The 14134-nt window shown below is 49.3% G+C and overlaps 1 protein-coding gene across 1 annotated transcript in view; it reads left to right on the plus strand.

Moving 5' to 3' along the window:
- Positions 1-1733: 1733 nt before the first annotated feature.
- BICDL1 (BICD family like cargo adaptor 1) overlaps positions 1734-14134 on the plus strand; it is a 40976-nt gene continuing 28575 nt past the window's right edge. The window contains exons 1-2 of the mRNA XM_065738654.1: positions 1734-2072; positions 6648-6863. Coding sequence (XP_065594726.1) covers positions 1749-2072; positions 6648-6863 — 540 coding nt within the window. The 5' untranslated portion in view covers positions 1734-1748. The remainder of the gene's footprint in view (positions 2073-6647; positions 6864-14134) is intronic.

A 14134-nucleotide genomic window follows, 5' to 3' on the forward strand; every position in this document is an offset into this window, starting at 1 on the left:
GGCCACAATGGATTTCATTAATCACACCAGGCTTGGTTTGCTGCAGTAGGCACTTCCAGCAGAAGGTGCTCACATTCAGTTTAATCATTAAACTCCCTCCTCTGTTTAAACAGTGATGAACAAACCCATGCAAGCCAGGTTCCCGCATCAGGGCAGGGGGATTCTTGTAAAAGCAGCAGTGCTGTTGGAGCCACCACCCTTCAGGTTAAATTCTGCTTTTGGGTGTCATAGGCCCCAGCTGATTGCAAGGACAAAAGGTCTGGAAAAACTGGTGTTTGGGGAACTGCTACGAGATAAAGGAGGAATCACTTCTGGGTCACCAGTGCAAAAGAAATCAGGGTCCTAATGGCCAACAGTTACCATGTGGAGGCAGTGGGCCTCCACTTGGCTTCAGTAGAGCAGGTGCTGGCATCAGAAAAAGAACCGGTGCCAGGACAAGGGCACCTACCAACCAGTCCTGAGAGCTGGGCTCCTGGGGCACGTCCCCCACAAAAAGCCACATCCCAGTGGCAGATGGCCAGAGGAGGAGCACGCGTGGCCACAATTCATGCTCTGACCGTTGTGAATAATCAGCAGCTCTCCAGTGCCCCGGGTCTGTCACGAGGCAGCAGCCAGCCGTGCCAGAAAGCTGCATCAGCCATCAGGCAGCCCAGCCAAAAAGCTCCTGGGGACTGATGTGGGCAGCTGCACACAGATGGACGCAGCCCAAGTGGATGCCTATAGAAGGAGAACAAACCCCACGGAAGCGGAGTCTGGGGATAAAAGCTATAAATCCATCATTTCGTGCTTCTGGAAGTCAAAAGCACAGGTGTTCTTAAATACAAACAACAACAAAAAGCTTTTGTTCAATCACTTGCTTTGAAATTAAAGCACCGCAAGAAAGTGAGTGAGCACCATCCAAGCTGACGTGCCCCTGCTGCACTCTGCCTCAGCCTCCCCTCTTGTGGCAAGAAAGGAAGGGATGTCCGGACCTAAGGGGGCATAAAGGTAAAATAAAATAAACATGAAATAAACGTGAAATGATATTTAAAAAATGAAAGAAAATAATAATAAAGTCAAATAAAAATAAATAATAAAAATAAAATAATAAAGTAAAATGAAATGAAATAATAAAATAATAACAAAAGAAAATAAAATGACCAAGTCCCCGGAGTGGGATTACCTGCAAATCCCGCCCCTGGTAAAGGCTCTTCCCAGAGACAGAAGCGCCATGAGCAGATTGACTACAACTCCCAACATTCAGTGAAGCCGCTGTTAGGACACATTTTATCCGGGAGCATCCAAAACAATCAGAAAACGAAAGCAAGCCCCAGTGGCTGCTGGAAGCTGTAGTCAGCTCTCCAGGTGCGAATCAGGGGGCAAAAAGGCGCTGAGAGCCGCTCTCCTCCCCAGCAGAGCCCAGCCGGGGCTCCGGAGGAGCGGGGCAGCGAGCAGGAAGCGCTATGCCCCACCGGAGCGCCGGGCTCTGTCCTTGGGCTTTTCACGCCAGCGCGGCGTTTCGGGAGGATTCTCCCCCCTGTCCCGCGGCACAGCCGGCCAGAGCCGATCGCGGCGGTCGGGCGCGGGGGGACGCGGGCCCGGCTGAGCCCCACGCCGCGCCGCGTCCGCGGGGCCGAGCCGGGGCGCCGAGAGCCGGGCGCGGCGCCGGGGGGCGGGGGCCGGGGGCGGCGGCGCTCCCCGCCCAGCAGCCGCAGCCGCGGGCCGGGCGCGGGGGGCGCAGCGGAGCGGCGGCGGCGGCGCGCAGGGCCATGTCGGCGCCGTGCCTGCGCCTGCCCGCCGCCGGGTCAGCACCGGCGGAGGCGGACAGCGCCGGCGGCATGGAGCCGCCCGCCGCCGCCGCCGCCCTGGAGCTGGCCCTGGAGGAGGAGCTGGCGCTGCTGGCCGCCGCCGGGGAACCGCCGGAGCCGCCGCCCGCCGCCGCCGCCCGCGACCCCGAGCTGCTGTCGCTGATCCGGCAGAAGGAGAAGGACCTGGTGCTGGCGGCGCGGCTGGGCAAGGCGCTGCTGGAGCGCAACCAGGACATGAGCCGCCAGTACGAGAGGATGCACAAGGAGCTCACCGACAAGCTGGAGGTGAGGCCGGCCCGCAGGGGCCACGCTCGGGGCCGCGCTCCCCGGGAGCCCAACGCTCTCTCCCCTTCCCCGACGAACCGGGGCGCGGCCGCGATAGAGTAGAAAAGGTCTATAAACCCCTCCTAGGCCTGGGGTGCTGCCGTCCCCGCTCCCCGGCTGCCGTGCGGGCCTGGGCTCGGGCTGCCAGCCTCGCTCGGGAGGCCCCGGCTGCTGCTCTGCCCCACGTCCTACCCGGGCGGGGAGACGCGCTCCGTGCTCGGCTTGTGGCAGAAATGCCTCCGAAGTTACGTTGATATGGAGGCACGGAGCGTTCGGACCCGCTCTGCTTAAGCTGTTGCAGCTGAGGCATTAGGCATGGCAGGAGATGAGAGATGAGCCCTGCTGATACGCTTCTGCTGGCTGTTCGCTCCGCAAAATACCTACAGGTTTCTCACAGAGCCGTTTGCCAGCAGCTGCGCCAGGTGGATGGAGCCACGTATCGATTTTTAAGGTTGAGATGGAGCTATTACAAAGGAAAAGTCGTGTAGGGAGCTTCTTTCAGAACTCTCTCGTGCCACTGCGTACGACTGTCGTGTTTTTTTCATAGATATTCTTGAAATGTACACCCCCTGAGCAAGCAGTAAAGCTCTGAGTTGCAGTACAGTGCTCACCTTCCTGGAGAGCGTCTGAACAATGGTTAACACCCAAATTTCAAGTAACAGCCCTAAAGTGATTCCTTCTGCAGTCCCACCTATCCCTGTGCTCGTTCCTCACGGACTTACAGCCCTCAAGCACGAGTGGATCCGTGGGATTACTGCACGGCCTTTGTTCTCAGATCTTTTTCTTCCCCAGAGGAGAAATTCTTCTCTGTTAATAAACTCAGCGCTTCGCCGTAGCTGCTCCCTTCCTCTTTGCAGGGAGATCTCTCTGCATTTACTGTTGGGTTAGAAACAATACCGAAGGTGACGTTTGCCCACATTGTTACTTAGCAGCACCATTTCTCAGATTAGAGTTTCTCAGGGTATTACGGTTTGCCGGGGTGAATGTTTTCAGGTTGGTCTTTAAGCAAGAACAGACATCGGTGGCATTGTGCTGACGTGGTTTCCCCAGGAGTTGGAGTAAATCCTTTCCTACCATCCAAGAGAAAAGCACAACTTCGGGCACTTCCTGGGAAGTTCTGGGGTCTCGAACAACACGTTGCAAAGCGTGAGGGTGAAAAGGAGAGGGGGAAAAATGAAAGGTTTTACAGTGCTTTAAGTAACATTCCCCAGATGTTTACCTCCTCTGCTATGGATCCATTTAAAAGGTGAAGGAAGGGATGAGAAATGCTTACATTTTTCATCCCATTGCTGTTGCTCCAACTTTCCAGTTGAATGACAGGTTCTGGTTTTTCAGGTGATATGTCTGACAGGAGTTCTCTGCTTAAGGGTCGGGGGGTTTTTTCTGCCCCAGCTGGTCAGACCTGAGGCTGTGCTACTTGACACACTGTAGGATGTGAGGTTAACAGAATGAATAATACCAAATGGTATCGTAGCCAAGATATTTTATAGATGGCATAGTTAGACAGATTATTGTGATGGAAAACAGACAACTGAAATAAAGGGGAAAATGCTCACCCGTGTCCTAGGCTCACAATAGGAAACCCTAAAGGAGCAGTCTCCATAAAGAGACCCTGCCCCAGTGGTGGTCAGCCCTTAAATGGGGTCTGGGAGAGGTGGAGCCAGACTCCACCCCTTCTGCTCACACAGGTGCATTACCTACACCTGTGCTCCCATGGCTGACTCAGTGCTCACCTCAGGTGATCCATCAGTGGTTCAGGCCGTGATTCAACAGTTCCCATACACACAACACAAACTTGTAATATTCGACAACACAAGCCCTGGAGTCCTTGTTCCTGCAGATTAGAAGCTGGCTTATTCCTGTTGCCACTGACATGAACTAATTTTCACAGCTTGTCCATTTCGGGGGAATGGGGACGAAGGACTCACATCTCTCACCTCCTTCCCTGCACTGACAGCTCTCCTATGTCTGGAACCAAAGTCCCAGATGGGATCCTTGATCACATTGCACTGCTATAGTGATGTGTGAACAGGATTCAGGAGGAGAGATTTCCCTTCAGGTAGCAGCCCAGGGTTGGTTAGGGGAACTCAGTGAAGCCTCCCCATTTCCCAGCAGCCAGCGTGCTGGCCTGCTCTTCTGGTACTTTGCCTCAAGACTGCCTTTGCAGTGTTATCACCACGATGGTGAGAAACATCTCTTCTGCCTTTGTTAACTTTGTTCCCAGGGCTGTGCACACATAAAGCAGAGATAGCTACTGGTGGCCAAATACATTCTGATTATGCAGGTGTGGCACTGAAGCTCAGAATTCCCACCATATGCTCCTACTCTGGCAATTATTTCTCTTCAAACTGAATTTCAGTTCATTTCTAAACACACAACTGAAGTCCTGTAATAAACTCTGATCTATGATCCCAGTTTTATCCTCTGAAAGTGGTTAAGACAATTCATATCTTGTTCTGTTGGTACAGAGACGCTTGTCCCATCTCAGCTTTTGCTAAGGGACGTGGTTTAGTGGGGTTACATTGGTGGCAGGTTGGACTGGATGATCTTGGAGGTTTCTCCAGCCTTGGTGATTCGATGGTTCTGTGAGTGCAAGAGCTGGAAACTGTGTGTGGCACGAGTTTTCCTTTGCACTGAGGCACCAAAGTGGTTGGTAAATGGTTGGGAGGGCTTGTCAGTGGCTTCTGAATCACACGTGGATACGTGTGTGTGTGTGCTAGGGAACTTCAGCTGCACTGCTGCTCCTCAGCAGCCTGAAGTCCCACCTTCCATTTAGAGAAGGCCCTGGATCTTTCTCAACGTTGCCTAGCAGTGAGAGAGACAGAGCTGTAAAATACAGCGTTTTTAGTGCGCTGCTGAAAGTGGAATTGTGGCTGCTCCAGCCACCCTTAGTTATCACAGGCCTTGTGCTAGGAGCTCCTGCCTACTTAGTGCATTAAAAATAAGGGTCGTAACGTTGAGTATTTGCAAGGGCTGCTTGTTCCTTCAGCATCTGGCAACACAAAGAAACACCTGTCTTTGTTTTTTACCCCTTGCATCTGAGGGTTGTTTTTTTTTTTTTAGAAAGTCCTGGATTTGCAGAAGGATTGAGAGGGATACAAGCAGGGCGTTGCTACATTGTGCTGGAGAGAATGTAGAAGATAGGGATAAGATCAAGAAAGAGACAATATGACATCTTCTGCAGAGCAGGAGGAACATTAGTGATAACACAGGCCAGAGTGCTGCAGAGCTGTGACATTCACACCTGCCCAGGAAGGTGACAGAGACCCCGCAAGGGAGGCTGTGTGTCATCAGCAGTAGGCACCCAGGGGAAACTGCCACCTCACAGCCTGTGTTCCTAACAAGCAATAAAAAGCCACTTCACATAAATGCAGTGCAATTTTCTTTCCCTTCTAGCGGGTTTATTTTCCCTTCCTAACATAAGCGTCATAGGGGATTGCTCACTGGGGGATGATAAGCTGGGAAAAACGCTGCCAGCTCTGGGCCTGGATGATTTCCGTTCTTTGCTGAGACATGTTCCTAAAAGGCCATGGATCTGGTCGAGAGTAGCAGCAGTTTATTATGGGGGACAGAAAACAAAGAGCAAGGAGAGGGCTCCTGCTCTTTCGGTTTCCTACTAATCTTAGGACGTGGCCATGTCCCAGTCTGACTGCTCTACGAGTATGCACGTGGTTGCAGTCACCAGGGGAAATCCACACTCAGATTTTCAGAGCAGAGATTCTTCCAAATGAGCACAACAAATCTATTTTGACCTCATTTGCAGCTCTGTATCAGTCGAGCCCTCATTTAACTTGAGCCTGTAAGGCATCCAAAAGTTCCACCAGGTTCGTGCTGTCCCTCGTTTTGCAACCAGTCCTAAACAGAGCAGCTTCCAGAGCTCAGGGTTGTTTCTGAAAGACTTGCGACCTGGAATGTGCACATGTCATGTCTAGAGAAACTACTTCAGTGCATCCATTGCCACCCCAGAGGGGACTGCATCAAACAATGGAGTTACTGTGGACTATCAAATCACCAGGCAACTAATTAGGTCAGGAATAGAAAGAGCAAATGGATAGATGACTCAACTGTTGTTCGTAAGACCCGTATGACAAGAAGGATGCCTCATCTAGTTTCTTCATCAGCAGTAAGGGTACAATTTGTGTAATTGTGACTGTAAAGGCAATTTTAAAAAGAATTCTGCCACTGCCCACTGAAATACTGCTTTGGAATTAGCTAGGCTCTGCTAATCGATTGGCCTGCCCAACCTATATTTTCCACCTATTGCCACACAGCCTGTATTACTCTTTTGGCAGTTATTTCAGTAAAAATTCAATGCATTGATCTACAGAGGCCAAGGACAGGCCAACTGCTGGAAACGAGAAGCGAGTTCAGTGCCTGTGACCTGCCCTGACACAGGGTGGGATTGCCACCTCCATAGCACTGCCATGGTCTAGTACCATTCTCCTTCCTGCACCAAAGGAGTCAGCGCTGAGCACAAAAGCAGCATTCCCTTTTTTCCTCCCTTCCTAACCTCTTCTCCCCCTCCCTGTTACCTAGCACCTGGAACAAGAGAAGCACGAACTGCGGAGGCGGTTTGAGAACAAAGAAGGAGAATGGGAAGGAAGGGTGTCCGAGCTGGAAAGCGACGTGAAGCAGCTGCAGGATGAGCTGGAGAGGCAGCAGGTTCACCTGCGTGAAGCCGACCGCGAGAAGACACGGGCTGTCCAGGAACTCTCCGAACAGAACCAAAGACTCCTGGACCAGCTGAGCAGGGTGAGTGAGCGCGGCACGGCCGGGGCAGGCACCAGCCACCTCGGATACGGCTCCGCTGTGAGCAACCTCTGGCAAATGAGAGCTTTCTGAAGGAGCAGAAATGGTTTTGGGTCTGCTCAGGTGACGCTGGTGTGTCTGTAAAGGCATGCTGCCTTTCAGCTCAGCTTGGCACCTGTAAGGAGTGTTGTGCTGCGTTGGCAAAAAGTTATGCTGTGGGGGTCGAGCGGTCATTTATTGCCCAGGTACCTTTCTCAGCTCTTTTTGTCTAAATCTGATTTGGCAAATCTGTTCTTCATTTATGAATAGGCTGAGCAAACATAAAATGCAAGAAAAAGGCTGATCTGTGGCAGGGCCAGGGAGGTGAAAGGCACTTCGTTGCCCTCCATTTATAGTCAACGTCCATTGACTGTAAAGTTATTAACTTGAATATACCACGTTGTTCCGTGATGGTGTGTCATGTCTGAGAATGTACTGAAATTCCTTGGAGTGGCATGTTTCAGCCAAGAGCTTAGCCTCTGAGTGAAAGAGGATTTATGGTAAGGCTGCTACAAATCAGCCTAATTGACTGACTCTTTCCAGCACAGGTTTCGTCCTGACAGCAAAAGACTTAACAGTTGCTGCCTCCTCCCCCAGATGCTGACCTGTCTTATAGAATTAAGAGCCCTGTCTTTTTCTCCCCACTGGACAGCACCAATCATAATCTTAACTGCTTGGGAACACTGTTAACTCAAATGAAATGAAAATGAAAGCAAATGAAACCATTTTCTCACCAGTTGCAAATCCCCAAAATAGAGTGAAACAAAAGCACACGCCAAAACTCATGCTGAAGAGTCCCACCTAAGGGTAAAAGAGCATATTTCAGACCAGATTCAATCAGAGGTGGGTCTCTGGGGCTGGCAAAGATATGTTTTAAGGAGTGCCAATAGTTCAGTTTCAACACTAGGACAGAAGACTGAAATGGGCCAGGAATAAAGGCCTTTTCACTTGTCCCTGCTCAATCTGGGTGTGCAGTTTTCCTGTGGCTCTGGAAGAGGTCTTCACTAAAATATTTTATACTGGAACTTGAAAAAAATCATTCCTCACTCTGCTACAGGTTTTCCTGTCAAGTGCTGAGAAAGTCACTTAGTCTGTAGATTAACTGGTCTTTAAAAAAGCAAGAAGAATAAAACATCCTTCTTAGCTCAGGAGAACTGCTTAGTGTGCCACTGTTTTTAAAGCAGTATCTCCCAGGTGTAACAGATGAGCTAGAGAGGATCTTTCACCTCTCCTCTGGATAGAGCATCTCATGTACAATGTGAATAAGTTCTATCCAAGCCCCTGCAGATTTCCTGTGTTATGTCAGATTTATCATCTGAGGCCAAAGGCTTGGCTGTCATTAGGTTTGGTGGCCCCCAGGGATTTTCTGTGAATGCATGATTTCCATTGCTGGCTAGGAAACGTCAGATCTGTGACTGTCCCAGTGTAAGCAGGTACTAAAAGACAGTCTGGAAGGTAGGAAAGGAAAACCAAACAGCTTGCTTTGGGCTTAAAACTGGATGGCATTATCCTCACTTAACACTTCTGCTGCAGGAGCCTCTCACAGCCCAGCTGCTCAGTAAAGCTTTGTGCAAAGGATCCAGCAAGTTAGGTCTACCAGCAGCATAAGAGCACGGGTTTTGTTCCCTCAGCTCCCTATTCCTGACAGAAATAATCCTCCCACTTCAGAATGATCCCATCTCAGGAAAAAAATCACTCCTTGGCACTGACCTTGCTGCTCCTGCCCCACCACATTCCCAGGTTTGAGCTGGGGACAGATGTTCTACAATGCTCAGATGAGCAGAGGGAGCAGCTTACTCTTGCTGAGGCTTTCTAGCCAAGATTCACCAGGCTTTGTCACCTGGCTAAGACTTGAAGACTTCCAATAACTCAGATATACCCAAGGAGTTAGTAGGTGTGCAAAAAGTTTTCCTTGAGTCGTGGGAAACTAAGCAAACTGAGGCTAAGTCAGGAACAGTCTGGTGTTCAGCCAAGGCTTTGGTTGAGGCTTTTAAAAATCCCAGCCCTTGGTTACTGCATACTCATTTGCAGTTCAGACTTTCTGGTTCTCCTACTCTGAAGTGGCTACGTACGCAGTGCTTGAGGCAGCAGTGTGCCCTGGTCACCCACATAATTCCAGCTCCTATTAGTATTTAAGCTTTCAATAAACAAATGCAGCTACATGGACACACTTCCCTACGGTTGTATTGCCATAGGCTGGTGTCCCTCTAGGGATCATGAGCTGAGCACCAGCAGAGGAAAACTGACAGCTTCTGAGAACTTAGAGGTGCTGCTGATAGCCTCTGTGTCCCCGATGCAGCATTTTTTGTCACGGTGCTTTGTCTGGGAGGAGTACATGAAGAATAATCAGTGATCAGGCAATTAAAGCCTCATTCAGAGCCTCAGCTCTACCCCCATCCGCCACTGAGTATCCTACTAGAGATTTCACTCACAGAAGGACAAAGAAATGTTGCTCTCTGATATGAGTTGTACTCTACTAAATAGGCACTGGCTCTTTAAAATTTAATTTCTACAGATTGGCAATTAACACCTCATGGCCCAGTTTCACAGTACTTGAGTATCTCTCTGGGAAAGGCATTCCCTTGGCACCAGATATCAAGTGATGGTCTCAGCCTCACAACCTACCAGCCCACATCGTCCTGCTTGCTTCTTTGGGGTTCCCAAGCTTCTCCCCCTGCTACCTTAGAGTCAGGCAGCACCCGCTGTCTCCTATCCCTCCTCCTTCTTGCTGAAACTCTTTTACTAATTAAGCCTTACTTTTTTTTTTTTTAATTCATTCTACCTTTCCCAGAGATGAAGGGCCAGCTCCCCACCATGCTTTTTTCCCATATGAACCTGGCACAAATGCTAACTAATTGAGCACGCGCTCCCACACACACGTAGCACAGGGACCTAGAAAGCTCTGTCCTGCAATTAAAGCACAGGACTGAAAAATTCATCCTTGATTCTGGCACAGACTGGTAAGGAAAGCTCAGTGATAGGGATTTAGAGACTGTTCCAGTCTCTAGAACTGGGGATAACTGTCTTGCCTTAGAGTTGCCAAGGGGCTACAGTAAGGTCTGTAAAACGACTTGAGGTCGTTAGATAAGATGATGATATATGAGAACTTTAGATATCTAATAATAGTAAGTAGGCTATAAGGAACTTTGCCTCTTTTTGCAATACAGCCTTCTGTTAGAAGCAGAGAACCACACTGAACAGAGATACCAGCCGGAGTTATAACAGTATCAAATGATATGGAAATGAGGTAGGACTGGGAGTCATAGTGAAAGACATGACTCAGATGCCGAAGATCAAGTTTAAGATCTTCACGGTAACCTTATTTTTTAATTTTCTAAGTGATGATTGCAATCCCTTCTGCATGATTGGATTTCCCTCCCCCTGCTTCAGCGTAGCAAAGCAGGTAGCACTTCTCAGCAGTGCCCTACCAAACAAAATGCTGATTTTTACCTCGGAGAGCTGCAAAGCGTGCCCACCAAGGTACATGCTGCTCACCATAAACACTCAAAGTACAGGAGGCAAAGCGCAGTTCTGCCAAGAAAGCCATGGCTTGGAAATTGTTTTGCTTCCAACTTCTTTGCTCTCTCCCATCTGTTTCAGTTCCCCATTTAAGGAAAAATACATATATAAAATTCTTATCCTTTTAAGTTACAAAGTTAGGGGGAGAATGGAGGTGGGGAGCCACGTAGTGAAAGGTTTCCTCTTATATTCGCCCACAGCAGCAACCACAGCAGAACTGTTCCCATCTTTGGACTTCCAGGAGCTACTAATATAAATAACAACAAGCAGCTCTTTGCCTATATTAAGGCAACACATTACTACTTCGTCAGGAAGTGAATGAAAAAAGAATTTCACACTGTTTCTAAGTAGTTTCACCAGATGGCATTCCCACACACTTCCTGCTACCAGCCCTGGGCTCCTGGAGCTGTTTGCTGCATGTAGCTTGGACAAGGATGTATCCTTCCTTGTTCTGTTGGGTTTCTTTTATGGTACACAGAGTATGAGGCAGTAATCTTGCAACGTCAAGCTCAGGTAGTTTTTGCAATGAAAGTCTCTTTTCAGTGGCAGGAAGCAGAGTGTCACCTTGCACCGCTGAAATAGCTCTTTGTTTAGAGAGGAGCACTGTGGCATCCCTCAGAGGGACCCTCAATCACCAACCTCTTATATTCCCTCAGCATCTAGTGCCAACATACAGCTACAAAGAATGAGGTGTTTCAGCCAGTCCCTTCAGTAAAGCAAGGAAATGACCAGCCAACCCTCAAAGTCTCCAAAGGTCTTTGCCTTTACCAGCCACAAAACCTTCATTTCAGTGATATTTCAAGGGAAGGAGTTCTGTTTCTTATTTCGTGCTGCAACATGCAGCACAGCTCCAGAGGACCAACAGGTGCTGCCTGACTTAGATTTGAAAGAAACATAGTGATGCAGTGGAACAGGTTACCCAGAGGTTGTGGATGCCCCATCCCTGGAGGCACTCCAGGCAAGGCTGGATGTGGCTCTGGGCAGCCTGCTCTAGTGGTTGGCAGCCATGTCCATAGCAGGGGGTTTGAAATGAGATGTTCTTTGAGGTCCTTTTCAACCCATTCTGATTCAAGAATGAACTGAATATAGGGTACCATCCTTTTCCAGTCGTTACTGCTTTAAATACCTCCTCTGATAGTCAACAATATTCTTAGAGAAAAAAAATGCCCCAGTTGTTAGTGTCTGAATAAGTGTGTTGGGCATGATTGGTGCCTTTCCCATGCCAGAGATGCACAGCCATTACAGTGTGAGCTAGCTTGTCTTTAATTCCTCATTGCTATCATACAGATGCTTAGTACAAACTTTCTTAGTTTGTTGAGTACATCTGCAATAGCACAGCAGGGCGTACTGAGAATAGTTACTGCCCATGCGTAGCATGGAGGCAAAGTCAGGCTCAACCCAAGCACTGCTCTGAGGGCTTTATTTTTTAAGCAGAATAAGGCCCCAAGCAGAGCAAAGCTGAAGAAGAGCTGCTGTGACATGCCTCACATGTCAAGGTGTGGATCAGTCACCACAATTAATTCTTTGTGGGTTTTTTTGTTTTTTTTTTTGGAAGACATTCACAGCAGAAGCTAAAATAAAGCATTCACCAAAGAAACTTCGGTAAGAGGGACTGTGTGCAGAGCCCTGTGTAGCAAATCTTCGTCTGCTTTGCCTCTGGACAGTATAAATTCAAAAGAATGGGGGAGACTGCACAAACCAGAGCCAGACACTGAAGTCAGCAAACCTCCCACTAACCACACTAGGCACCTGCACCTACCTGCTCCCTCTGAAGCATCAGCAGACCCCAGCACCACGTAACCAGATCCCCCATCACCTGCTGAATACGGATTACTGTGCAGGTAGGAATGGCTTCCTCTTACCAGCTGTTTCTCCTCTAGCAGAAAGCACTTGTTAATAATTCAGCTTCATGCCACATCAGGACTGGAGCGCTGAGGCTTTCTATGCTGAAACTGTAAATATAGGACGTGAGTGCAGCTGCATGTTCTCTCCTGCAAAGTCCTACAGTGAAATGAGTCAGTGCTCTAGGAGGTAACGAAGACATCTCAAGGTCACTGCTCAGTGGGGTTCCATCCATCTGGGTGGAGCGAGGAAGAATGAAGGGCTCAGCCCCCCAGTGAAATTATCCTCAACCCCTGCAGCACCCATTAACCCCATCTGAGAGCACCCTGAGCTTTGGGAAGCAGCCAGCAGGGCATAAAACAACAAGGCAGGAGGAGCAGCTGGGGCAATAGGCACTACAAGAGTTTGCTCAGAGGTTTTGCAGCCACCCATTTCAAGCAAGTTTTTTTTCTGTGTGTCCTTTGGTTTCTAGTGAGCAGTGGCAGAATGGACTTCTGTCTGTTCTTTTGGATGCACGCAGAATGCACTGCTAACGAGCCACAGCACAAAGCCCTCTGGGTGGAAAGAGTTATAAATTGCTGAGAGCATTACTGGGAAGGCAGAAGTACACAAATCCGTGTTCACGGGGAAAAGGGAGAGCATTTATCCACCCGTGGGCTGGATGAACCTCACGGCAGGGGACCTGCACCCCGCCATCTGCAGGGACCCTCGGCTCGTTGCTAGGCAACAGCACTCCACATCACAGCGGGTGATGTTGCCACGGTGACTGGGTGTGATTCCACTGCTTGTGATGCTGTGACAGTCAGAGGACACGCAGGGAAACGCATTGGTGATGTCAGAGGCGGTGAGTGGTGGGGGCTGTGGGCTCGGCTTACTGCCAGGACATCACCACTTCATCCTCTTATTTCCTGTGCTGCTCACTGCTGGTTTTTGGGTAAATTCACCATGGAAATCTCCCAGCCCAAGGCAGCCTGTTGACCATGCCACCCGTGGTGAGATTTTCTAGCTGCTACTGGAGAATAAAAGATAAACATTTCATTTTCCCGGTAAACAGAGCCCCTCGTGTGCAGGTCAGCCAGCCTGTGTGAGTGTGACTGCCAGGCCCGGGCACTGTATGTGTCCACCCTCCAGTGAGCCCTACTCAGAGGGGCGTTGCAGCAGAAATGTTTTTTTGTCACAGTCCATTACCCTCTGCACAGTGCACAGCTCGTCCCGCATCCTTGGAGGCTGGTGGTGCCCAGATGGAGCTGCAGACACCAGCCCCATGAGGCACCTCCATTCTGACCTCACACCATGGGCAGCACATCAACTGGAACAAGCATCCGGAGCACCATCTAGGTGACACCTCCGTACAACTGCTTATCATAACTGGTAATCAGCTGCGTGCTGTTCTTCCTCATACTCCAGCCAAGCCCAACTCACATTCTGCCTTCACCTCTAACAAGTAGTTCTGGAGCAGACCTCAAGGGTTTCAGCAAGGCTTTGTGCCTTGACAGATTAGTAGCATCACTGAGCTGTGAATATCTGAAAGCAGGAAAACAACATAGAACTGAAATTGAACTCGATATATGATGAGGAAATAAAAAGCTGAATGAATCCTTTCTTCCTCAATTACACCATACTAAAAAATTTCAAGTGTCTATTCTGTTTGAGTCCAGGTCTTGGTGTTCATAGGAGCTGCTTTATTATGCAGTAGCTCAGAGGCAGGGAGATGTGGGCAGAGAAGATTTTGTAGGAATATTTCTGCTTATTCACACTTGCTGTAAACACTTCCTCCAGGATATTCTAGAAAGTAGGACACAGAAGGTGTTTGCATCCAGCCACTGCATTGCTAGCTAGAACCAGAGCTAAACATAAGTAGAGATGTGCAAAGC

Source organism: Cyrtonyx montezumae, unplaced genomic scaffold (genome assembly GCF_038088225.1).
Source record: "Cyrtonyx montezumae isolate F1298 unplaced genomic scaffold, pur_monq_1.0 scaffold_23, whole genome shotgun sequence".
NCBI lineage: Eukaryota > Metazoa > Chordata > Aves > Galliformes > Odontophoridae > Cyrtonyx > Cyrtonyx montezumae.